This window comes from Vidua macroura, chromosome 23, assembly GCF_024509145.1.
Source record: "Vidua macroura isolate BioBank_ID:100142 chromosome 23, ASM2450914v1, whole genome shotgun sequence".
Lineage (NCBI taxonomy): Eukaryota > Metazoa > Chordata > Aves > Passeriformes > Viduidae > Vidua > Vidua macroura.
This window is the reverse complement of record NC_071593.1, coordinates 7,901,059-7,927,284: the sequence shown is the minus strand read 5'-3', so window position 1 is coordinate 7,927,284 and position 26,226 is coordinate 7,901,059. Positions and strand designations below refer to the sequence as shown.

The following is a 26,226-nucleotide window of genomic DNA, read 5'->3' as shown; positions in this document are numbered from 1 at the left end:
TCCTATTTAAACTGTTTTGTGGTGGAATCTTTGTTTTCTCTGCCAGGCTTTTATCCGAATTCAAATTTGGTCAGTATATCCTCTGTCTAAGGTCTTTGGTGCTCTGAATGTTTCTTCTGTTGCAGTTGTGGATAGTAAAAATTGCAAATAGGTTCTAATCAGTCATTTGCATGTCTCTTAGTTTCATCAGGCTTATAGCAAAACTTCCATGTATCTTTGTACAAATAAAATCAGATTTAGACAACTGGTTCAGTGGAAAACATGAAACTTTCTGTAAGTGGTGACAAACAAATGATTTTTCTCTGGGCAAAATACAATTTAATAAAACCCTGTTGAATCCCTACAGCTATTGGTTTGAATGTGGTCTTTGAAGAGTTAATGTTAATTGTACAGGCTGATAGTGTGGGCAACTGATAGGTTATAAATGTTATCTTGTGCTCCAGTATATGGCAGTTGAGCTTCCAGAGCAGGAGTTAAAAGTGCTCCTTAACTGTGGCAAAGAATCCAAGACAGAGATCTGAAACTGTGGGATGAATTTCAGCCACCGGGTTTTCCTTCAGCCAGGAGCCATAGAGGGTAATGGTGGATGTCCTGCCCTTACTTAATCCGTGTCCTGGGGCATCTCCTGGATATTCCAGGTGAGTCTCCTGGCTTCACTCCCTCGTGCTTTGCTGCTGCCTTCAATTCCCAGCAGTGGAAATGGTAGTTTGTCTTGGAACCTCATACTGTGGGTAAGTGCCACGCTATTGAGAAGGTCAGCATTGGAGCAGAACTTGTGTTCACTTTTATCCCATTGTTTGGACCTGGTTGTAGGATGATGACTTTTGATAAAATTCTAGGTTTGAGAAGACCTAGTTAAATAAACAAGTACAATACATCTTTTCATTACCACTGGTTTATTTCAAGTTGCTTATATCCAAAGTTAATCCTGGGTCTTTTTTCGTGGAGACTGGAGGCAGGAGCTGTGAGTGGCAGGCTGGGCAGGACAGAACACACTTTGTAATCAGGCCAGGCTACGCCTTCTCTTATTCAGCTTTGCTTTCAGGGTGGAGAAGGCATATTTTATTGTGTAGCTCTTCACTCCTTGGCTGTGGTTAGGTACTACACAGATTTGTTCTTTTAATGCTACGGCTTGAAATTTCATCAGAACAGTACTAAATTACTGTTCAAGGTAAGACACGTTGAAGTTTTTATTGTCTCACTGGAAGGCGTCCTTGTGATCTCTTGCATCCAGAGGAAGACAATTAAGCAAAAGATACACAGTAATCAGTTTTTGTCAGACCTTCAGGACAAGTAAAGGACTCTTTACTAGTTCATCTGTGTTAACAGAGACTATAGTTCTCTTTTTGTGAATTTTCTATGCATTTTTCATGAGGTCTCAAAGGTACATTTTCAGAATGAGGATTTTGTGGTTACTGTCACTAGATTGAACAAATAGCTTTCAAACTCTAGTACTTGTTATTGAGTTTAATACGTTTAACCAGTTAATTCTTAAGATTTTTTTTTTACATTAATCATCTAGATTCAGTTCTAACAATATGCAACATGGCTAGACATCATTTTGTATTAGAAGTAGTTAACTAGAAGAAAAAGGGTTCCAACTACAGTCCGTTCTGGGTGAGGTGTGTTTAATCTTTGGTCATGTATGTGCCATTTGTATGTGCTCAAACCCATTTGAGTTAAATAAACTTCTGACCACTTGTAAGAAGAAAACTGATGTCCTCAGAAAGGGCTTTGATAAGTACATTTAATTTTAGTATTTGCTTTCAAATGACAGAGCTGAATTAATCTGATTGACTTAATAGCCTGTGATCAGAGTTTCCATACTAGCCCTAAACCCAGCTGCCCTGCCTACCTGTTAATTTACATTTGTTAATTCTTCTAGGCAGCAGGAAAAGGTTGCTGCTGGTTATGTGCTGGATTGTGTTCTGCAGCATCAGCCATCGCTCTTGGGAAGGAAGCATCCTTGCTTTGAGGAGCATTCCCTTTGCTGCAGAACAGTCAGGCTGGTCTGTTCTGGTTCAGGAGACAATAGCAGATGGTATTTTCAAACCTGGTGTTGGAGGCACACGTGCTGTTCCTCCCCCTGTAGCAGCAATTACCTGCCGAGAGCAGAGCTGGGAGTGGCTGGTGCTCTCCTCGTGGGACGTGTTCTGTCAGGCTGGGCAGCAGGGAGGGCTCTGCAGGAGCGTCTCCGTTCAGTGACACCCGGGAAATGCCTGTGCTTCGCTGGCCTTGGAATTTCTTTGTGCCCACTAAAAGGCAGGCAGAAGTCTTCAAGCTGCCTGTGCCAGCACGGCTCCCCCCACTCGACTAGATTAAATGCTCGTTGGGATTTACAGCAGATTCCAGCTGAGGCGCTCACAAATAGTGTGAATATTGTATTTCAAGGAAACTGGTGTGGTTTATCCCAGTTAAATGGCAAGAGATTAACAGCTCAGGGCACTTTGTTAGTGTCGAGCTTGGGATAGGCTGCTGTTCTGGTTTGAAATTACCAGTCTGTCTTTGAACAACTTCTGTAGATTGCAGGAGTTCTGTGACAATTAAACTACCCCTTCACAGTCCAGCACTTAATGCTATTTAAGCAGCTGAGATCAGGATAATACTCAGTTCAGTTTGACTGAAGGGAAGCAGTGACGTATTGCTCATGAGCTGTACTTCATATTTCAAATGCTAGCTCGAGAATTCCTTCCAGTGTGTGGTTATGCTGAAGTCAGTAGATCACAAATACGGATAATGGGCCTTTCCTGGATGTTCAGCAGTAAGTTTGGTGTTTTAAAATCCAGTGATGTTTAGCCTTCATACACACAAAGGGATTTAAGCTTTATGTTTTAAAATCTGGTGATGTTTTAGCCTTCCAAAACACAAAGGGGTTTAAGCTTTATGATTTTATTGTCTGCAGCACAATAAAAAGACATGACTTTGCTTTCAACTGGGCCTGTTGTTTGAAGGTTCACTAGACTCTGCAGATGCTCAGCATACTCAAAATTCTGTTCATATGTGGTTACAGTACTTCAAGGTTTTATAGAACTCCCTACCCAGCAGTAGTGGGATTTAGGAGGTTGCTAAATTAGGAGAAGATTTCTCAGAACATTAAAAAAACCTAAGTATTTTTGTAATCCACATTCAGAAGCATTAGAATGGAGATGGAGGGTTTTTTCTGGCAGAGATCTGTTCTGGCATTTTATACCACATCCTTGCAAGGATGAAGATGAATGGATGAAAGGACTCAGATTTTCAGTTGGGGTATAACTGTCCTGGATGTGCTGACAGAAAAAAATACAACTGTGACCTCCTTGTGCTCCTGAAGCCAAAGCTGTGTTGGTGACACGGTTTTCTTGAGACCAGGTTTGAATTGTGGCTGGGTGTTCCATGGGAGCCTCAGACCTGAGCAGTTCCTGGCACCTTCCCTCGGAGGGAGGAGTGAGTGCTAGCAGCTCTGAGAGGAGCAGGTTTGTTCTGAAACGCCGTGTTCCTGGGAGGGTGCTGCAGCACCGGGCTCCTCTGGGTGAAGAGAACAGTGTGCTTGGCATTTACTGCCTCTGGGCCGTGCTGCATACTGGGAGTGTGCCTGTGTGAGCCTACCGAGGCAATAAAGAGAGTGTTGCTGTATTAAGTAAAACCACATGGAGTAATTAAACACAGTTTGCATTAAAACAGTTCCTTGTGAGATCTTTCTTGCTGCATTGTTATGGATGAAGAGATGATATATCCTGACTGCTGTTGCTACTAACTAGTAAAAGATTGCAGATGAAAGCATATTGGGAGTGTTATGGTTTCCTGTATGAGTTCTCTAGGTCTAACCATTTATTGAAGTGTCCTTTTATCGCTGTTTTTTAATTGCCCTAGGTAAGCATATGGCACATGGCACAAATCCATTTTAGTTTGTTGAAGAGGCAGGATCCAAGAGTCTGGGTTAGCCTTCCATCTCTGCCTGTTTTGACAATCTGCTTATATAATTCTTTAGAGGTGAAATAGCAGGACTCAGCTGTGTGGTAGTGTTCAAGCTGTAGTGTATATTTTGTTGAAATTGCACAGGCATGCATTTCATATGTTTTAAGTTCTTGGTCTCCTGCAGACCAAAACCTGGGTGATGTTGCCTATGGAATGCTCTTTGGTAGGTTTGTTGTAACCTCTAGCAAAGCGTTTCTTATGTGCATCGTTTGCTGAAGATTACTTGGTTTTGTCTGGTAAGGGCAGTTTTCAGTCCCTTTAAGATGTTCTTCAGTAGACTCTAAGCAGCTGGATACATGCAATTTTCCAGAATTGCATGTGGGAAAATTGCATGTGCTATTAAGGAAACTTCCAGGAGCCACTCATGCAGTCACACTCTACCACCTGAACTGGGAATCATAACATAAAGCCAAATATTTAATAATTAAGGGCGCTCTCCTGCTGGTTTGTCACACAATAGTTGACAACCTAGTAGATAACGTGATTTGATCTTGCATCTTTAGTGATGTAGTAGAAAAAACTCCTTTTGAAGCTGACAGGGAAAGAGACTGCATTTCTTTGCAGCAGACGAAGACCAGTCAGTCATCTTGACACAGGCTCAGGTGAACAGCTTGAGGCTCTTCTGTGCAGAGGTGAAGGATGCTCTTGTGTGACATTTTTTAGTGGAGTTTCCCAATATCTTGAAACAACTACTAAAGAGATGAAGTTTGACCTTTTTTCCACGTTTTCTTAATGATAGTGAAAGCCCCTATAAGGACACAAAGCTGACATGAGAACAAGTCTTCCTGTTCTGAAGAACAGTCCACCAGCTGTATCTCAAGTTTTCCATGGTGGGGGAAGCAGAGTGTAAACAAACCCTGGTGTTTCGTGTTCCCTAGTGTGGTGCTGACTGAGGTTTTGCTGGTGTCACACTTGGCACCATGGCAGCAGCTCCCCATCACTGTTATCAGGTCTTTGAATTGCACTTCAGGGGCATCTTAAATCCCAGCATAGTTTGAAACTAATTTACATTCTCTGAGTTACTTTTGAAAAGCCTACAGGGACACTCAAATTTCCTGAACGTACTTAGCCAGGATTTTGTCTCAAATCTTTTAGTTTATTAAAACCTTGATTCAGAATTACAAAAGAGGAAAATACTGAAATTAGTATTATGAAGCATTTTTTAAAGATACTGTCAGTTTCAAATGTTTTGACTTTGCATTTCGTTTTCCTTTCAGTTAACAAGCATAAGCCATGGATTGAAACAACCTATCATGGCATAGTTACAGAAAATGACAACACAGTGCTCTTGGACCCCCCTCTAATAGCCCTGGACAAAGATGCACCTCTGCGTTTTGCAGGTAAAGAATTAATCTGCATTTCTGTTTGAAGATGTGGAAATGCTTTCCTGGGGCAAATACTCTGTGTTAGTGTGCTTTCCCTAACAGTAGCATAACATTTCAAGGCTTTTAGATCCCAGGAAATGTGTGTGCATGGACCAGTGTTTTATTTCAGGTTTGCAGCTGTATCCAAGTGTTCAAACCAGAAAGTACTTTGCTTCTTTCAATTTCATGTGTACATGGTAATTTTTCTGGTGGTTTATTTTTGTTTTCGTAGTGTCTATCCTTTTTCTCAATCCTCTAGATTCCACATTTCACAGCATTCAGTGTGGGAGTTCTGAAACAACGATTTTCTTACCATTCTGAAGAGAGTTTTGGTTTCCTTAGCATTTTTTATTTGTGTCTTAATAAAGTGAAAATACTAATTAGTAGAATTAAGATTGCATGTCTATGATAAGTTTGCTTAACAGTCTAGGGTATTTTAGAACCTGAACAACTTCCTCTGGCTGAAGAAAAGGCTTTTTCTCCTCTAGCAAAGAATATAGAAAATTATACACAAGATATTTGCCAAGGGTGGGCTAATTGTCAGGGCTGACAATTTTCTTATAAACTTCTGCAGTAGACTTTTTTCTGAAAACTTTTGTTTAGGAATACTGTATTCATTAATTGGATGCAGTATTATGGAAAGTTATTTTTTGTATTTTGTGTTAGAAAGATGTGTTTGACAAATACCACTAGGCATCTGCAGGTATTTAAATTACTTCTAGTGGATAACACAAGCTTAAATTGGATATTTGGAGAAGCTTATTTGGTTAAGCAAAGTTTGAGAGTTAAGAATCCTAGTGAAGTACCTAAAGGATGTGACATGAGGCATTTTTGGGAGCATTGCTTAGCCTGGCTTTATGGAGGAAGAGCTAGGAGAGTAATTAAATTAAGAGCCATTTGAAAGGTTGAGCAGCTGACTGCATTGAGTGCTGCAATTTTATGGCAGTTTGGTCACAGTTTTCTTGAGGTACTGCTTAAAGTAACAGTTTTGTTGCATTATCATAAGGCTGTAATTATCTCCAATGAAGTTGAAGATAATGGAAAATTTGCTATTCAGAAGTTGAGAGATAATGCTAAACCTCTGAAATTCAAACTTCCTCATGTACATATGGCAGAGGCTCTTCCGCTGTCTTAACTGGAAATAAAACTGCTGTCTATGGACAAAAAACTTTCATTGCCAAATGAAGACGCTTGTGTTGGGACACACAAAATCTGTTAATTAAGAAGAGGAATGGGAAGCCTGAATTGTGTTCTCAGGGATGAGGAGAACATGAATCACCTCTTGCAGTTCTTAAGTGCTTTAAATGTAGGTGCTAGTAGTTCAGCAGCATTGAACAGATTCTGAGAATGGCAGTTTTATACTTCTTGGATAGGAATGTTTTCAAGAAAGTACTGTCAGAGTATTGTCAAATATTTTGCTGTGTTTGCAGAGGAAAATCCAATGTCAAAGCATTTCTTAAATAAGACTTTTCCCGTTGGGTTGATCTAAATTGTATTTAGATCTGCTTTCATTAAATGAACATTTTTATCAACTGGAAATCATATAAACAGAATATATTTGTATAAACAATATATTTTGGCTTTCAAAAATTGACATTTCTTAAACAGCAGGAGCAGACCAGTGGATTTAAAGAAATTAAGTTTTGAGTATGGCACCTGAATGTTGTAAAGAAATTCTCGGTACGAGTCTGTAGGGTTTGAATTGCCTAAATGTTGAAGGACGGTGCCGTGGGGCTCTGTGGAAGTGTTTGTGGGCCATCAAATGGAGCAGTCCTGCAGCCTGTCCTTGAGGAGCCCCGGGTGGGTGAGTGCTGCCTGTTCCCAGCTCTGCTGGAGCTGTGCTCACGTCCTGGCACAGACCCTGCTGGTGCCCAGCACGTCTGGGGGGTTCCGTGTCAGGAGCCCACGGGGCCAGTGATGTGCTTTCACAGCAAAACAAAGCACTGCTCAGGATTAAATGGCTGCTTCAGCCCTTACTGCTCTACTCCTACTTATAAATCAAATTTATTCATGCTTCAAAAGGCTGGATATTTTAATTAATTGTGCCCTCTAGCTGAGCTGTGAAACTTCTGAACTGTCTGCAGATTTAAAATACTTTAAGTAGAGCTTTCTTGCTTTATTTCAATTTCGAGCGTGTCAAAACATCTCGAAACTAGTTCATTTAGATGCTTTGTAGTACATGAACTGTGGGGCCAGTAAAAGTAACATTTATTGCTTTGCTCACTCCGTGCTTGTGGGTAGGATCCTAAAATTCAGGTGTGCAAAAATAAGCAGGGTTATGTAGATGCTTATTTCTCGGGTTATTTGTATGGTTTTAAATCCGAAATGACACACTTTTGGAAACAGGGTGGATATAGTCATGCCTTGTCAAACTGCCTGGCACATAGGGACAGGGTGGAATCAGTCTTCTGCACCATCACTGTTATAGATCTGCTTGAGAAGACAGTGACCATTCTTGTTCCTCAGTGACTCTTTTCTTTTACAAATTGCATCACGTTGGAATTTGAGCCTAAGTGGTTTTGCTGAAAAAATAAAATAAAAATAAAATAAAAATAAAGGACAGTTACATTTTTTATTGTACGTTTATTGTTTGTGCTTAAAACCAGTCTGATGGCTGAAGCTCTCAAGCTGGGATTCCCCTTTACTGTGCATAAAGGAACTGAATTTCTGTTACATTTGAAACAGGCTCTGCTATATCTGGATGCCTTCACACAGCTGAATGTGCAGCGGAGGGTCTCGTAGCCAGATGTTTGAAGTGTTTCCCTTGATTTTTTGATGTGCCTATAACAGGGCTTCAGTCCCTCTTCCCCCACCCCTAGAGAAAACCACTTCTCAGCCACAGTCCTTTATTTCCCTCTTGCTATTCTGGGATGCAAGTAGTATTTTGTGGGGGTTAGGAATTTTTAATTTAAAGCATGAATATGGGGAGAGCTTTGAAAAGGATCTTGCAGAATCTCTATTGATTATTTTAAAAAATCCCCAGAATCCATCCAGCCCTTGGGGTCCCTCTCCCTGGGGGCAGCTTCCCGTGTTGGGGTGGGGCAGTGCTGATGCCACCAGCCCCAGTTTGCTTGGGAAGGGAGCTCTGCTGCCATGGGCAAGGCAGGGCTTGCCTGGGGGCAATTTCTAGGAAAGAAGTGTCCTGTAGAGGAGATGACACTGTAAGCAAACAGATTTTGCTCTCCTGTGGCTCACTTGCATAGCTGTGCAAACCTAAGAGGAAATTTTGTTGCAATAGAGTTTCATCCATTTTTGTGTCAAGTTTTATGCTATACTGCTAGGAAAACATATAGCTCCCCCTCCACATTCCTTAAATTAAAACTTGTGTTCATCAGGATTACAGTTTAATGTGTATCATTTTTTAGTCACAAATTATGGCAATACTTTATACAGAATAATGTAAATAAATTCAGATAAATTCTACTTTATGGGCAGTTATTCATCAACGTACACTTTTGAAAATATCTTGTTTAGCAGTTGGTATTATTAAAAAAAGAAAAGGAGAAAACAAAGCCTTGATTGTATGAAATATTTCAAAATTCTCAAAAGGAAATCCTGGAGTTAAAAGATTAAATCATATTTACCATAACTAAAGCTCTAAAATTGTAACAGTTACAGCAAATCACCACTGGAATTTTAAAATACAGTTTTTCCAAAGCTTTTCTGTGTAATGTGTGCATCTTTGCCTTTTCCTTATTTGCTCCCATTCAACCTTTCCTGTTACTGACATGGGTTTGTCTTTTTTCCCTTTAGAGAGTTTTGAGGTGACAGTCACCAAAGAAGGTGATAAAGGGTTCTTTCTATCCCTTTTATGAATATTAACCTACTAACTTTGGTTATGAAATGGGGAATCAGCACTGAAACAGAAGATCCTGTCATGCTCTTTTGTCCCATTTATTCTCCCAGTTTTTTTCTATTTTAAAATATATTGATAAAAAGTGTTATGTAACCAAACCCTTGGTTAGAAATATCTGTAAATCAGACATCCATTTGAACCATTTGGGGTTACTGTACATTGTGTGGACACTGAAGAAGTTGTTTGGGGAAAATTAGCATTTTCTGATATTTTCACTCGTAGATCACTTCTTTGGGACAGCTGAAGTTTTCCCCACGCTTTGTGATGTCGAAGTGCTGAAGCATTACAGCACCTTGCTGCAGCACACACCCTTCAGGACTGACTTCAGTGGTTTAAAATATGAATCACCCCCTTTTTTAATACCTCTAGACATGTTTTTGTTAGGAGTGTGTTGATATTAAGAAGCCACTGCAACTATAATAGCAAAATAGTGGGGTTTGTTGGTGTAAGAAAATCCCCATCAAAATATAACAAGTTGCAGAGGTAAAAACACAGTGTAGGTGGTCAAACAGTTTATTGAGTGGCTTTTGTTGTGTGCTGGGCTCAGCCAGCTGTGCCAGCCGGAGTTGTGATGTGTTTAAAAATGATGTGCTGGGGACTTGTCTTCCAAGTTTGTAGGGTGAAGAGTTTGACTAGAAGGAAAGCCTTCTAAAACATTTCCTGAGAGCCTCCTTGACTAACATTTGGCCTGTGTTAGTAGATAGCTGTTGAAATGGATGCCTGAGAAGTTGGTATTTCTACCTTTCTCATTCAGTAGTTTATTTTGATTCCCTGATTTTAGCCAGGTACATTGCACAGGAAGACTTTGTCCTTTGATCTGTTGACAGAATTTCTGTAATTATGGTGCTGAACCTGTACTCGAAGCCTTTTCATCCCTTGACTTGTAACTGTGCATTTTAACCTCTTGCTCTGGTCAAAGTGAACCAGCTGCCCAGCTATTGCCAGTAGCTTGGCATAGAAGATATTACCAGTGGCCTTGGCTGTATGCTCACATAAGATCTACTCTTGCCCTAGAGCTGTCTCAAGTACTCCTGTGAAATGCCTGTCTACATTTCTCTTTTTCTCTTTTGTACTCCTGCATGAATGGATGCAAAGTAAACAAGTTGCTTGGAAGGCAGACGTTTGCTTCTTTTTACTAAAGTTCCCAGAATTCACCCATTTTAAAGCACAGTGCTCTTGCTTTGTCCACAGACCCTCACAAACCCCTGGCTGCAAAATATTTGGTCATTTATTTTAGAAATGTATCATCATGTTGACCAGTTCTAACCTGTCTTTAACTCTGTAGGTGAGATTTGTGGATTTAAAATCCACGGGCAAAATGTTCCCTTTGAAGCAGTGGTAGTGGATAAATCCACTGGTGAGGGAATAATACGCTCTAAGGAAAAGCTTGACTGTGAGCTGCAGAAGGACTACACGTTCACCATCCAGGCCTACGACTGTGGGAAGGGACCAGATGGAGCAAACGCAAAAAAATCCCACAAGTAAGTCAGTCTGGGCTGGGCCGAGGGGAAGTTTGGCTCCGAGGGGTCTCCTGCTTGTGGTGGTTTATGGTCTGTGTGCTGAGAGTAAACATGAACCAAGTTTTCATACAGGAAGGCTTTTTGGGGAACCACAGAAAGGGTCGGCTCGGAAGGGACCACACTGGGGCTTCTGGTCCAACCTCCCTGCTCAAGCAGGGCAGTCATAGTGATAAAAAGAGCAGCAAAATGGACAAGGACTGCTTGGACATCCCTTCATTTGTATTTTAGGTGCTACTGCTTTATCCTTTGATGTCTCTGGATTTACATTAGAAAACCAGGTGGGGATAGAAGCAGGGAAACTGCTGATACACTTAAAATCTGTCTTGAGTTGATAGAGTTTGCACTGGGGTACCAGGCCTCGACATTGTTTTGGAATTCAGTTTCTAAATCAAAAAACTTGGTTCAGGAAGTCAGTGTATTAAGCTTAACAAAATGCCAAAGCATTCATGTTTCTATCGTTTCCAGACAGCCCCACCAGAGAACCCAAGATCAATAGCATGGGGCTCATCTCTGCCTACATTAAAGAATGGGAACAAAGCAGTCTTTAGCTTATCTTTACCTAAGGGAAAACCACAATATAAAATAGTCTCTAGAAACCCACTTGAGAATAACTGTTTGACACTCTGGTGTAAACATCTGCAGAGCATGTGGGAGATGAGCAGTTGTGTGAAGCAACGAGAGGGGCATAAATAAGATGAGGAATAGAGTAGCAGAGGTCATCTTGGTGACAAACAAAACCTTGCTATTCTATAACTCTACAAGGGTTTGAGTTTTATTTGTAAATAACCAGTGGTAGTAAACAAAATGTACTGAATTATAAAAAACCAAAACTGAATTATGTAACAATACACCGGAGAAACCCACTGCTTTCCTAGTTAGGGTAGTTGAGATTGTTGGTTATTAGTCAGTGGTTGCTTGTTTCTGAGAGCTGGAATGCTGAAGGATGGCTTAACGTGAAAAAGATGATTTGGCAGAATCTGTAATACCCTAAAAGCATTTCTTTGAACAGGAGAAAAGTGACAGCCATTCAGAACCAGGTGCAAATATTCCTATTAATCAAACCCCAAACCTTCACATTCATGGAAGTAAGTGGTCTGGAAGAAGAAAAGGCAAATGTAAAATGCAGATTTTTCCTTGTTTAAAGTACCCAGGAAACAGACCTTCAACACGGGTTTTCCTTTCTTATTCCTTGGTTAGACCTATCTGTGTAATTCTTGCAACAGCTATTCCCTGGTAGTATAAATGCCATTTACCTTCATTTCATGGTGTATTATATGGTATGGGGAGGCTGGGTCGAGCTTGGTAGGAGGGAGGCCATTTGGGACCCATTGCTCAGGAGCAGTGCAGTTCCAAGCTGTCAGGCTGAAAGGCTGACATGGCTCTGGTGGCAGAGAGGGAGCTGCTGTATCCAGTGCTGGCTGGAGCAGGGTTTGCAGCCCCTGGGAGCTCTCTGTGTGTCGTTGCAGGGCCACAGTCCACATCCAGGTGAACGACGTGAACGAGTACGCCCCGGTGTTCAAGGAGAAGTCCTACAAGGCCACGGCCATCGAGGGCAAGAGGTACGACAACATCCTCAAGGTGGAGGCCGTGGATGCAGATTGCTCCCCCCAGTTCAGCCAGATCTGCAGCTACGAGATCGTGACCCCGGATGTGCCCTTTGCCATCGACAAAGACGGTGAGACACGGAGCCGGGCGCGGGCTGGCTCGCACTGGCCTCCCAAAAAGCAGGAGTCACCCTGCCAGCAGGGCCTGGGCCTGGAGTCTGGCACTGCAAAGTCAAACAGTGCAGGGTAATTCACTTGCAGATGTGTTTATTCAAGTCTGTATGAAGTACATAAATGGTACCTGGATGCGTTTTATGCAGTAATGACCTGAAGAATTGTCTTGATGTCTGACAATTGCCTTTTTTCTGTGTCAGGTTATATAAAAAACACAGAAAAGTTAAGCTATGGTAAAGAACACCAGTATAAACTGACAGTAACAGCCTATGACTGTGGGAAGAAGAGAGCTGCTGAGGATGTGTTGGTTAAAATTAGCATTAAGCCTACGTGCAAGCCTGGCTGGCAAGGTTAGTTTGCTCTCTTTCCTCTCTGCTTTTAGCATTTGCTGGTACCTTCAGTTAAACACAAGAAATCTTTAATATTGTTTCTTTGGATAAATACTCAGGTTGGAGCAAAAGAATAGAATACGAGCCTGGCACTGGTTCTTTGGCTCTGTTCCCTGGGATGCATTTGGAGACATGTGATGAGCCAATAACCTCAGTGGAAGCAACAGTGGAACTAGAAACCAACCATATTGGTAAAGGCTGTGATAGAGACACCTACTCTGAGAAATCCATCCACAGGCTCTGTGGTAAGAAGGCTTTTGTTAAAATAAAAGTGGTCTCTCTTGCTTACTAGTTTTACTTTGAATTTTGTGTTAGACCAGAAATCAATGAGTAGATCTGGTCTTCAATTGCACATAGTTTCCTTCAACTCATTTCCTCACTGGTAGCAAAAGGCATGAAATTGCCTGAAGGTGACATCTACAATAATTCTCAAATGTGGTAAAGAATCTCTTTCTTCTGCCTCTCTGCTGTCTTACGTAGACTAATAATGTCCCTTGCATGAGGTTCATATTCAAGAGCTGGAAGAATTTGTGTGGAAAGGTATAGCCTTTAAAGCCTCTGTTTTTCTGAGCATGATGGACGTAATGGCTGCAATCTGAGAAATACATGATGAAAAACTAGAGAAAACAAGAAAGAGTGGTTTGGAAAAAACCCAGTTAACTTGTATCAGTTAAATTTGTACTGTGCTTGCCCCAGGAGTAAAGGCCCTCGGCATCCACTTACACTGCAGTTAAAGGTCTTACAAAAAGCCAGTGGAGTCCTTTGTAGCCATATGGAAGAACTGAGATTACAGGATAAATTATCACTCGTGATTTATGTCTTCAAGTGCAGTTGAAAGTAATTGAAAGTCTGAGTAGCATGTAACCCCAGAGAGGCAGGCAATTCTGATTGAGGTCAGTGTGATGTTCAAGGTACCTGCTGCTGACTGTGCTGCGGGCAGGCAGCGAGCTGGGAGGGGGTGCTTGTGCACTCTCTTCAGCTGCATCACTTCTGGTCTCACACTGAGTACAGTGTCTAGAGAAAGGCATCGTGGGGAAGAGGGACAAGTGGCATTAATGAAAGGGTTCCTGAGATAGAGGCAAAATACCATTCTATAGCTGTGGAGGTTGAAACTGTTTTGCTTATTATGAGATTAGTTGACTACCCAGAAGTGAAATTTGTGGAAGTTACCATGGTATTAGATGCCTGTAATTAGTGCCACATTATTTAAAAGGAGAATTGGGTGATGGTAGTGCATAATCCTGACAGTTGGTGCTGAGAAATTAGTGCTGAGATAAATAATTGAATTTGAAACCGGTGGTGGTCTTTTAAATTTCTGTTTTCATTTGAGCATTTGTGTTGTAGGTGCTGCTTCTGGCACAGCTGAGCTGCTCCCCCCTCCAAGCAGTGCTGCTAACTGGACTGTGGGGCTGCCCACGGACAATGGCCACGACAGCGACCAGGTCTTCGAGTTTAATGGCACACAGGCTGTGAAGATTCCAGATGGTGTTGTCACAGTCAATCTGAAAGAGCCCTTCATGATTTCAGTATGGATGAGGCACGGGCCCGGAACCAAAGAGAAAGAGACAATTCTGTGCAATTCAGACAAGACAGGTTTGTCAATACTTCAATTATAAGCAGTCTTTTTGGTTGGTCGGTTTTTTATGTGCTCTGGCAGCGCATGTGACAGTGTTTTCTCTACCTTAAAGTTTTCTTGGAATGTATATGAAGTTGACTTTAAAAATCACTGTTGTGCTTATGTTTAGGCTCGGCCTTAGATTATGTAGCTTCAGATTGGGCAGATTTGTTTTTCTAATTCTATTTCAGTTTACATTATGCACTTCTTTTGCTGTGGTAGATTACTTATTCTGGCACTGCAGCCTCGAGTTTGCATCTCCAAAGATAGCCTTGTTCTTGATGCTGCCTAAAAACATTAAGACACACATATCAGGTCTAGTGACAGCATTTGGTGCTGTATCTTTATTTTCCTTAGGAGGATAGAATTTCTCTTTCTCCAGAGATGAAGCTTTTTTTAATTCTGTGCATAATTTCAGTCTCTGCTTATGACACAGAAACAATAATTTGGAAAATGCCATTAATAAGAAGGAAATGTGATAACCCTGATTCCATAATTGCCATTTGTATCAAAAGAAGCTCTTCTGTTTGCAAATAGAGCTCTTTTTCTCCTGCTGACAGGTTTTATCTCTGGCTGCTCAGTGCTGTGCTTTGGTTTAGGTTGGGTTTGGATAGAGACTTCTCTATCCATGCAGCCTCATGGGTTCTTCAAGAGTGTTTGCCCTCACTACTGCTGCAGATGTTCTACATTCCTCTTACCACACCTGATTTACTTCTGCATTGATTGCTGCCTGTCAGTGACTCTGATATTTCAGTGTGAACTTGCAGAGCAGGTGGATTCTGTCGGTAAGGTTTGCAGGCATTAACGCTGTTAATTGGACTGCCACACAGATATGAACCGGCACCACTACACCCTCTACGTGCACAACTGCCGCCTGGTCTTCCTGTTCCGCCAGGATCCCTCTGAGGGAAAGACCTACAAACCCGCCGAGTTCCACTGGAAGCTCAATCAGGTGAGCCTGCAAGGCTGATGGGTGGAGTGCCAGAGTGAAAGCCACCGACCACCAACGTCCCTGGCAGTGTACTTAGTAATAAATACTTGCTGCCACTCCACACTCCTGGCTCCTGTTCTGCAGAACCCAGCAGTGCTTGTTCTACTTGTGATCAAGTGGCAGGTTCGGCTTCAGCTTTTCATCTTGAATATAAAGTAGAAAATACAGCATCAGTCTTACTGTGACATCAGTTGTCTTCACTAAATGCACTCTAAGGTGGAGTGCATGAGAAAACAGGACGTATTTATTCCAGGTTGATTATAACATTCAAGTGCTTCTGAGCATGTGACATTTTCTCAGCCCCCTGGATCTGTGATAAATAGTCATGGCTTTTTAACAGTTTCTCTCAGCAAATACCTGTCCTTTGTCAAGTAAGGTTGTCTTATAACAGTATTTCAGGATGTGCATGCATGTAGATATGTATTTTTAGATTGAAATATGCTGTTATTTAGCATAAAAATTAAAGGAAAGGAAGTATATGCAGCTTCCTGTATTGGCAACAGAATAAAGGAACTTTTTATTAATGTTTGGCAGTCAGTTTGCTTTTCAGATGTGTGCCATGTGTGTGAAAGATCAGCTCTGTCTGTACAGGCTTGTGTTGTAGGTCGTTTGTACATCTGCATGTATGTTTATGTAAAACATGGCACCAGATCAGTTACTGAACTGTAGTGGGAAAAAAAAAAAGAATTTAAAAAACTCTCTATTCAGGTGTGTGACAAAGAGTGGCACCACTACGTTGTCAACGTTGAATTTCCCGCGGTGTCTCTTTACGTGGATGGGGTTTCCTATGATCCTTTCCCAGTCACTGAGGATTACCCACTCCACCCTTCCAAGATAGAAACACAGCTGGTGGTTGGAGCATGTTGGCAAGGTAACTATTGGCAATTGTTAATACTTCTAATTAACGTCTTTTAATGAAATCTTGGTGGTTATCTAGAAGCACCCAGCAGATCTTCTTAGTGCATGAAATGTAATTTGTTTTGCCTCTTGCAGATGGGTTTTGCTCCAAGCTGGTATCACATATTTCCTCTGAGTAATTTTTCCATGAGTGTTTGTTTTCTCTTTGGCCACAGGTGTGTGAAATACAGGGCTGCTCACCAGCCTGTATTCCATCAACATGATTTTTGTGGTGGCCATGGGGAATACTGTTAGCTTTGAACAGTAGTTGTAGCAATACCTCATACTTCAGATTACCAAGCAGAACACTTCATGTCAAGTAGGTTGAAAAGCATCTTGTAGGAAAAGTGTTCTCATCAAGGGAAGCCTGTCCAGCAGACAGCTCTGCAGAGCAACACAGCAGTGCTGTCTCTTGGGTATTTTACCATTTCTACTTATAAAAATAGACATCTGCTTTATTGTCTGTGCTATTTAAGCTGCTCTAAGTTATATATACAGCTCCTCCCCAAGGAGAAAAAGATTTTATCCTTCTGAAGAAGTTCTTTTAACATTTCTTCTAAAAAATTAAAAGCCGATTTTCATTTTTGGTGCTTCCATTTGATAAATTGACTGCTCAATACATGTGATTCTATTATTGATAAAGGAATCTGTGTTGATAATGGCTTCTTTTGATCAGCTTACAATACCTTTTGGTGATTTACTGTATTAGTCTGGATCTCACATTAATTTCCCCTGCAATGGAGCCAGTTGTTAGACTTGTGTCATCTTACTAAAGGTGGTTTGTGTGAGGTTTCCTCTCTTGGTTCTGCAGCTCTTGCTGGTGTCACTGCTGCTTGTGCGTGGGGCTCTTTGGGCTGTGCTGCCATGACTGTTCTTGTAACAGCACAGTGATGTGTCTTCCCCTGCACTGCAGCTCTTTGTGTTTCCAAGAACTCATAATCCTTGAGGAGCTGGGTCCAATATAAGCAAATTTTGGGGGATGTGCTGCTTTGTGTTTTCTGGGGTTTGAAAGTTTGCCAAATTATAACTACTTGGTCCTTTCCCTATTGTCCTATTCTTTGTCTTGCTTTTCTACAGAATATACAGGAAGTGAAAATGACAATGAAACTGTGCCCGAGACCTCTGCAGGTTGCTGGAGATTTTTTCCCTACTGTTTTATTTCATTTTTAAGCCAAGACATTGCTTCATCTCGCACACAGCATGAAATGCAGGCATTGCATTTGGGCCATTGACCTTCACATAATCCTCTCCTAGGCTTGTGTCTTCATTGTGCTTCTATTTGCAGAGCATCATCAGCTGACTTCTGCTTGGGTTTGGGGGGCTTTTTTTTGTTTGTTTTGGGTATTTTTTTGGTTGCATCCAAATGTACTTCCATGTACAAATCTGCAACGGTTGTGATTGCAGTGAAGTGGTGAAAAAAGCTGCTGTTGTATAATATCAGCTATAATCTCTTTCATCCAATTTTGTTAAAGCATAAACACACGTCATCCTATATAAATGTATGTATTTATGCATGTAGGTATGTGTCTTTACTATAGAATTTATTCAGTATATTGGACAGGCGCTCTGGAACTCAGGTACCTTTGCTCCTCTCTCAAAACAAGACTGATCTCATATTTAGATCAGGCTGCTCATAAACACAGACCTGTAATTCACAAGGGATACTCACTTGGTCAGATATTTATACAAAATTCTAATTGTGAATGAGCAAAAAAGCTTTGGCTACCAGGTATTTCAGATTTGCTACAGGATTATTTCATCATAACAAATTTTATTGATAGTTCAGTGGGTTTTGTGTCTTGAGTTGAGATACTTAAAATTAGTGTATATTTTCAAAAGTGAATTCAAGATATGTACCCTTCCTGTAAAGTTTAAGAATTGCTGGAATAGTCTGGATGTAACTGGCAAGAGGTTTCTAGCTGTGCATCACATTTTAATTTGGCAAGGAGGGAGCAGCATCCAGGGGCTCCAGAAGCTGAAGCTATATGAAAATTGTATAAATTGTAAAAGGACATTTCACCACTGAATATTTGAGTTGTACCAAGGATCTTTTATCACTTAGAACTTCCAAAAGAAGCTTAGACATCTTTCTAAAATCAGGTTGCTTAGTAAGTAATGGGCTTGAAAATAGACATTTCCAGGTGGTGTTTTGTGGCCCCAGGATTTAGCAAGATGGACTAGCTGATCATTGTGACATCATCTTCAAAAACACTGAGGAATAAAGGGCTTGTCAGGTTGTCCTTATCAGACTTAACTCAGCTGAGGTTTAACTGCTCACTTGAATCTGCAGAGAGAAGATGGCACCTGTAGAGGGGGCAGGTAACTCTTGGACACCTCTCTCAGAATGAGCTGAATGAATTTACAAAGCTCCTTTCTTCCCTTGGAGCGTAGGGAGAACCTGCAGTGCTGGTTTAGGTGGAGATCCCTCACACCTGGAGGGATGCTGTCCTGTGTCCTGAGTAGGAGGAGGTGTTACCTCAGCAGGAAGATTGAGGCTTCATGGCTCATCCCATTGTGTTTGATTTCTGAGCACCACTCGCTGTATGGGGCTTCTTTTGAGCCGTTTGTCATGGAACAGGCAGTTCAAGGTGGCCACAGCTGTCTGAAGGCCACGTGCATGGTGAACTGTTTAATTCTTTCTTTATGCCTGACCATAACCACAAGGTTAACACCCAGAATGGATGAAAACTAACCCGCATGTGTGTAATACTGTGTGTGTCAGCTGGCATACTTCTTGTTTTACAAAAGAAAAAGCAAAAAGAATCATAACAAGTAAAGATTTTTCCTCCCTCGTGTTTTGAAGGTGGTGAACTGCGCATGGCTCAGTTTTTCCGAGGCAATCTGGCAGGGCTGATGATCCGTTCTGGTAAACTGGAGAACAAGAAGGTGATTGATTGCCTCTACACCTGCAAAGAGGGGCTGGATTTGCAGATGGCTGATGGTGTTGGCAAAGGTGTGAAGGTAAATTTGCATATAAACAAAGGGGAACATATTCCTTCCCTGATAAGAGTTACAAGTTTTACTGACAGAGTTAACAGGGTGTCCCAGATATAACAAGCTCATCTCTTGTGGCATTCTGCATTAATACTACATAAAACTTGTATAAACCCGATCTTAGGAATGAAAGTTACTCTGCTGTCTTTTAAGTCTTGAAGAGAAGACTTACATATTTGTAAGCCTCTGTTTTACCAGCTATACAGATTGTCTAATAAGAGATCTTTAACAAGCAGCTTTATAAAATGAGATTATGTGGCTTTTTCAGTAGCAAGGTTGTGTGAACAGAGCTAAATTTCTCTTATATGTTAGCTGTCTCTCTTCTAGAACCAGAACTATGATATGTGCTTAGATTTTTTCTTAAAGAATGAAGCACAAATACATTCTGCTGGGGTATGGCAGTGAGTAGGGAGCTCAGCCTCTGTGCCACAAGGCCGGGAAATAATGACCCTATTGCTTTGAATATGGAAGCAGTTCTCCTGCATTTACCATGAACTCCAGTTTGAATTGCCAGATAATGTCACTCAGTTGGGTGTTTTCTTACGGTTTTCTCCTTTCTTTTCAGATCCACATGAACCCGAGCCAGTCAACGCTGACCATAGAAGGGGATGACATTGACAGAGTTGACAAGGCCATGCAGCACATTTCCTACCTGAACTCCCGCCAGTTCCCAACACCTGGCATTCGGAGGCTGAAGATCACCAGCACTGTCAAGTATGTCCTGGTGCAAGGCTGGTGGAGCCTGGTGTTCATGGATCTCACCTGGGGGAAACAAAGGAGTCCTGGGCTATGTGACCATCCCACATTTCAGTACAGCAAATGTTTTCCACACCAGCGCTCTGCTTTCTGCCAGAGAATGGAGTAGGGAGAGTGTAAGATGGGGAGGAAAGTACTGCCAGAGTGATGGGAGTGTCTCCAGTGTCACAGCTTCATTTAAGGGGTTACCTGTGGCTCTAAGTCAAAATGTAGAAATGAGGCCAAATGGTAACTGTAAGAAAAAATTAATTGTAAGATTGCTCCCTTGGTGGCTATTCCATACTTTCCAGGGCAGCTGATGAATTTATCTAAGACTCTTGTGTCTGAGACAGCTTTTCAAAAATTTATAAAGCAATTACTGTGTGTAATTGTGCTTCCCTCTGAAATAACCATCTTGACTGCAAAACTGCTTCTGTCTCTCAGGTGTTTCAATGAAGAGGCCTGTGTCTCCATTCCCTCTGTGGAGGGGTATGTCATGGTCTTGCAGCCAGAGGAGCCAAAAATCAGCCTGAGTGGCATCAACCACTTTGCCCGCTCTGCCTCAGAGTTTGAGAGCTCCGAGGGCGTTTCCCTCTTCCCGGAGCTTCGCATCATCAGCACCATCACCCGGGAGGTGGAGCCCGAGGGAGATGGGGATGAGGATCCTACAGGTAACAGCCACTGTTGCCCACCCTCACCTGACTCAGTGCTCCTGGGGGAGCATCTTCCTCTTGCAGAGAGGTGTGGGCTTTTAATACAGAATCCAGGAAGGGCGAAAATGGTGTAGATCCTCTCTGGTCTGGGCTAACAAAAACTTATGTGGAAATGATAATGAGTCCAGGCCATTTTTCTCATGTAAATATCCCTTGATTGTATTTTGTATTTTATTTTTTAAATCATTATTTTGTGAATACTTGTTCTCCTCAGGCCTAGATTTTAATATTTGTTGTGCTGTTTCTGCTTAAATCTTTGGCTTTTTCTCTGAATTATGTAATTTTTCTCTAATTTTTAGTCCAAGAGTCTTTGGTATCTGAAGAGATCATGCACAACCTGGATATGTGTGAGGTGACAGTGCTGGGAGAGGAACTAAATCAGGAACAAGAGAGCCTGGAGATTGACATGACACGATTGCAGCAGAAAGGCATTGAGATGAGCAGTTCCAACCTGGGCATGATAATCACAGGTAGGGGTTCCTGCTGCTGCTCTTGGGAGGGTCTGAAGGGACTGACAAAGGGAGCAGTTCTAGTACTCCAAGTACTTAATTTTTTTTTAGAATTTCAAGCTTGGACTCCCTTTAGAATTCCGACCACAGCAATTCTGTGGAAAGCTGTGATTCTAGAAAATACAACATTCTAGAACCTTCCTTCTGTTCTTTACTCTGTTCCAAATAGCAGATCACCTCTGGACTGTGGGACTGCAGTTAGACTTTGCCCCAGAAAAGGCTTGTTCCTTTCAGGGGTACTCCAGTGCCTGGGAGCATGCATCATTCTTTTCTGTTATGTTAAAGTATTCCATAGAAAAGCTCCCAGAATCCTTTCAAAGACTCACTGGGTTTAGGATTTTATCACAAAAGCAACCCGCAGGGTTTCAGTGGAGCCACACGTGTGTGTCAGTGGTGTTACCATTTCTGTATCCTTGAAAATCTGTTGGCCAAGAAACCTTAGGTGGAGCAAGGGAGCAATATCTGTCTGGGGTATGAAGTGGTGCCAGCCCTCTGCAGAGCAGCTGCTGTAGCTGTGTCTGTCCCCACAGGGGTGGACACCATGGCTAACTACGAGGAGGTTCTGCACCTGATCCGCTACAGGAACTGGCGCACGGCGGCTCTGTTCGACAGGAAGTTCAAACTGCTCTGCTCCGAGCTCAACGGGCGCTACGTCAGCAACGAGTTCCAGGTGGAGGTGGGTCACTGCCCCGAGGGGCTTGGGAGCCTGCTTGCCTCAGCTGATAGACAATTGACCAATTATTGATTTAGGTTTTGTCCTGTAAAATAAGTATTAGGAAATGTGAGCATTTCAGGCAGCATTTTATATATAAATGGGATTTTAGCCCTGTATTTCAGCTTATAAAGTATATAAATAAATAAATAAATATGTAATTTTATTTATAAATGAAATTGTTTGTAGAAGAAATAGTGTGGCTAATGGAGATGTGAAGGTGAAAAGGTTGCATTGAAAACACAGAATTATTAATTTAGCAAATGGAGTGAGAGTGGTGCTACCACAGAGCTGAGTGGCCTTTGTGTGTCACTTCTGGGATGCCACAGATGGGCGTGCTGGGCCCTTTGCTGTTTCGCTTGTGATGTATAAGTTTCTGATACTAAGGGATTATGTTAAAGCACAGAGAGGCTAAAATTGCATTCCCTCTGCAGCAGGGTACAGGTTAATTATTATTTAGTATGCTTACATCAAATAGATGGAAGTACAGCAGAAAATGGCATTAAAAGCACTAAAATTTTAAATTTTTTCTCTTTATTTTTATCTCTTTAGAATGAGACTATTGAGTTTCTGGAGTTTAACACTTTCTGTTTATCTCTAGGTGAATGTTATCCACACAGCCAGCCCAGTGGAACATGCCAATCACATTGCTGCACAGCCACAGTTCATTCACCCAGTGCATCATTCCTTTGTTGATCTCTCTGGTCACAACTTGGCAAACCCTCATCCCTTTTCAGGTCAGGATTCTCAGCCATTGAAGCTGATTTTGTCTTTCAGATTGATGTGATTATATTTAAGGAAATGAAGCCTAGTTCTTACTTTCCTACTGACTTTTTAAATGGCTGTAGACAAAGTGCCTTTGTATAATATATATGAAATATAATGATATACATGAAATAGTTGTGTAAAGCCGTTTCCTCTGGCAGGTGATGGGGAGGGGAGCAGTTGTTAGCACAGTGTGAGAGTCACCCCTGTTGTGTTTTCTGGCTGCAGTCGTCCCCAGCACAGCCACCGTGGTGATTGTGGTGTGTGTCAGCTTCCTGGTGTTCATGATCATCCTGGGCGTGTTCCGGATCCGCGCCGCGCACCAGAGAACCATGCGGGACCAGGACACGGGCAAGGAGAGCGAGATGGACTGGGACGACTCTGCTCTGACCATCACTGTGAACCCCATGGAGGTAACCCTGGGCTGCTGCTGGCCTCTTCCAGCTGGGATTGGCCGTGGGCACGGGAGGAGAGCAGAGCCAGCCCTGAGCACAGGGCAGAGACATTACCTGGGAATTTAGAATGAATGTGCCAGATGCCAAGAGCAGTTGGCTGGGATCATGCAGGGGTTAGAGTTTCGTGATGGAGAATGGCATTTTACAGGCCAATGTCCAGCACTAGTGTTCATCATGTGCACAGTGCCTGAAACACAGCCTGCTTTTGTCTAAACTTGCAGGAATTTATTGTCATAACATCTGTGATTATGATGTTTCCTTCTCCTATGGCTGACACCTGAATTTTTAGAAAATTTGTGACAAGAAAGATGTGTGACCTTCATGCTTTATGTCCTATTGTAAGATCCTTTCCAGTAGAATTTGCAGTACTGGATCACCCTTCAGAGCCACTTTGTGTAGAGTGCCAGGATTGACAGCAGTGTCTCAGAACTCTTTTACAGTGTGCTACTTCCTTTGTCTTTTCTGGTTTCTGCCTAATTCCTGCTGAACTTCTAAATCCAGCAAGGAATCTGCAATAGCTCTTACTCAATATAATACCTTGAATAAAGAACAAAAAGAATTTTGGCCAGTATGGTAATGACAGCTAATTTTTCTCTGAACAGACTTATGAGGATCAACACAGCAGTGAAGAGGAGGAGGAGGAGGAGGAAGAAGAAAGTGAAGACGGAGAAGAAGATGACATCACTAGTGCAGAGTCTGAAAGCAGTGAGGAGGAAGAGGGAGAGCAGGAGGAGGACCAACAGAATGTTAACAGACAGCAGCAGCTGGAATGGGATGACTCTACCCTCAGTTATTGATTCTAGCTGCTCCCTTTGTCTTTATGTTCCCGCTCTAGAAGACTCCACTGTAACACACTCCATTGGTACCAAGGATTCATGGTGTTTAAAACAAAAAAAAATCATTCTGGCCAGTAGATTGACCCCCCACACAAGCCGTGTTTGTGTTCTGTCAGCTAGTTCCTGATGTTTAGGGTTGTAGTTAGCACCTCTTCCTTCAGCCATGCCTCAGTGACTGGATTTTTTTTACACTCTGTGAGGAACCACCTTGCACTTTTTTCTTCATGTCATCTCAGCTAAGTGACTCTACAGCTCTGTAGCCATTGCACATGAATTTCTGAACTGTCTTTTTTTGCTCAGTGAAACAAACTTGGCTTTGTTCCTTTTTCTCTTTCTAAAAGATGCAAAGATTGCTTGTTGACAAAGGGTAAAGCTGCTCATTTCAGCCTGTTGATTTCTTTTAATTTTTTTCCCCAAATTAGTGCATGTGTAAAGTGGCAGAATGAGGTTAATATGTAGAAGATTAACAAGACTTTTTAATATTTTGTAAATATACTGGAATTATGTAATTACGTCATTTGTGGTAGTGAAAACAGGGATTGGGGTTTAAAACATGCTAAAGTGAAAAATCATGCAGCATGAACTATTCCAAGTCTCATCCTACTGCAGCAGGAGCACGGGCACAGTTCTTAGTGTAGATGTTCAGTAACTCTGTCTTGGCCTTGACTGCGATGTGTGCTCATGCCCCGCTCTCCTTGAACTCCTTCCTTTTCTTTCATCTCCTTTTTTTTGCAGAGGGAACAGACAAGCTTGTGAGAAGTTGTAAAGGCTTTAGGAGCCTCTGCAGAGGTTCAGCTCCCCTGTGCACTACAGTTTGTTTTTAGTTTTATTTTTATCTCCAATTAAGGCTTGCCATAAAGGCTTTTAAGTTATTGGGGAAATAACACTACATGTATGGTGGGCAGATCTGTGTGCTGTGGCTGTGGGGTGCACACAGCTCCTGGTAGTTCTGGGGAGAGTGCCTGGAGTCCAGTGTGGGCTGTGCACAGTGCAGACAGGTTTGGGTGTAGGGGAGTCCGAGAGCTGGGCACCTGAGCACCTGGGCTACCAGTCTACATGGATAGGGATTTGGGGGTTTTTTGTTGTTCATTTTTTCTAATTTGGAAGTGGGAGGGTTTGGGGTGTAGCTGATACCACTGAACACTCCTGCTCCTTCCCTGCAGCCCCTTGTACAGTAATTCAGATTGTTGGTGTTTTAAGCCTTTGTTTACACTTAGTAATTGTGTTTTCCTGCTGGTGAAAAACTGTAGCATAAATCATCCAACCAGAAAACCTTGGGAATCATATTAATTCATGTGATTTGGGTTGTTTCTGATCCCAGTTCCAATTTGGGATTGCAGAGGGCAGCAGCTGGAAGGTGCAAGCATGGGGGGGCTGTTTTTTCTGTCAGGCAGGGTTGTTTAACTTTATTTGGTCTGATGCAGAGTCGTGAATAATGAATTTCTGCTTGATCTCTGTGGAGGTGGATTAAAGAGTAACTTGTTCTGCCTGTAACAGGAGCCTGGGACTGCATTCCCTCCTGAGCACGGTAAGCCAAGCGCCAGCGTTTGCTCCTGGGTGTGGGTGCAGAGCCCAGCGTGCCACAGCCAGGGCAGGGCAGGGCCAGAGAGGGGCACAAAGGCTCCTGAGCACCAGAGGGATAAAGGATCAGGGTTGACCACGTGTTTGTACAGCTGGATTTCCAGAGCAGCCCTGCTCTCACCTACCGGGCTCGATGGGGGTTTGCTCTGGGGGAACCTGACTGAGGAGTGCCTTTACAATAGAGATGGACCTGGCAGCAGGGAAAGAACCCACACCAGAGCTTACTGTTTTTTGGGGTTGTTTTTTTTTTTTTTTTTTTTAATGTAAAATTTTAGATTTCTAAAATGGGAAAATGGTTTTGACTACTTATGTGGTAATTAACTGCTAGTTTTAAGTAAACTGGGAAACTTTTAACTTATGTCTGACAGTTGTCCTGTGTTAATGTGTAGAAGACTTATCCTTCCATATACTGTTGCTGTAGCTGCTGTATTTTAGACCAAAACTGATCATGACTTAATGGTAATACTGAGGGGTTGTAATGTCCTGATGCAGTTTGTAGCCACTGTGGGTATAACTTTTCAGATGTGTATATTGGTAACAGGTCAGTTTGGAAAGTCTATAAGCTACAATAAATTTCTGGTTCTAAAGGTTGTTTGCATTTTTATTTTCCTGACTGAAACAA

At 42.0% G+C, this 26,226-nt stretch overlaps 1 protein-coding gene across 4 annotated transcripts in view; it reads left to right on the top strand.

Annotated features, from left to right (window-relative positions):
- CLSTN1 (calsyntenin 1) overlaps positions 1–26,191 on the top strand; it is a 30,120-nt gene extending 3,929 nt beyond the window's left edge. The window contains exons 2-19 of one of the 4 annotated variants that reach the window (XM_053997322.1): positions 5,172–5,294; positions 9,072–9,101; positions 10,460–10,655; positions 12,161–12,369; positions 12,613–12,762; positions 12,861–13,046; positions 14,146–14,394; positions 15,247–15,368; positions 16,116–16,278; positions 17,382–17,432; positions 19,108–19,265; positions 19,864–20,012; positions 20,478–20,704; positions 21,046–21,216; positions 21,786–21,931; positions 22,569–22,704; positions 22,961–23,145; positions 23,790–26,191. In XM_053997322.1, coding sequence (XP_053853297.1) covers positions 5,172–5,294; positions 9,072–9,101; positions 10,460–10,655; positions 12,161–12,369; positions 12,613–12,762; positions 12,861–13,046; positions 14,146–14,394; positions 15,247–15,368; positions 16,116–16,278; positions 17,382–17,432; positions 19,108–19,265; positions 19,864–20,012; positions 20,478–20,704; positions 21,046–21,216; positions 21,786–21,931; positions 22,569–22,704; positions 22,961–23,145; positions 23,790–23,984 — 2,846 coding nt within the window. In that variant the 3' untranslated portion in view covers positions 23,985–26,191. The remainder of the gene's footprint in view (positions 1–5,171; positions 5,295–9,071; positions 9,102–10,459; positions 10,656–12,160; positions 12,370–12,612; positions 12,763–12,860; positions 13,047–14,145; positions 14,395–15,246; positions 15,369–16,115; positions 16,279–17,381; positions 17,433–19,107; positions 19,266–19,863; positions 20,013–20,477; positions 20,705–21,045; positions 21,217–21,785; positions 21,932–22,568; positions 22,705–22,960; positions 23,146–23,789) is intronic. The other 3 variants (XM_053997323.1, XM_053997325.1, XM_053997326.1) reach the window with 3 other exon arrangements.
- Positions 26,192–26,226: the final 35 nt, after the last annotated feature.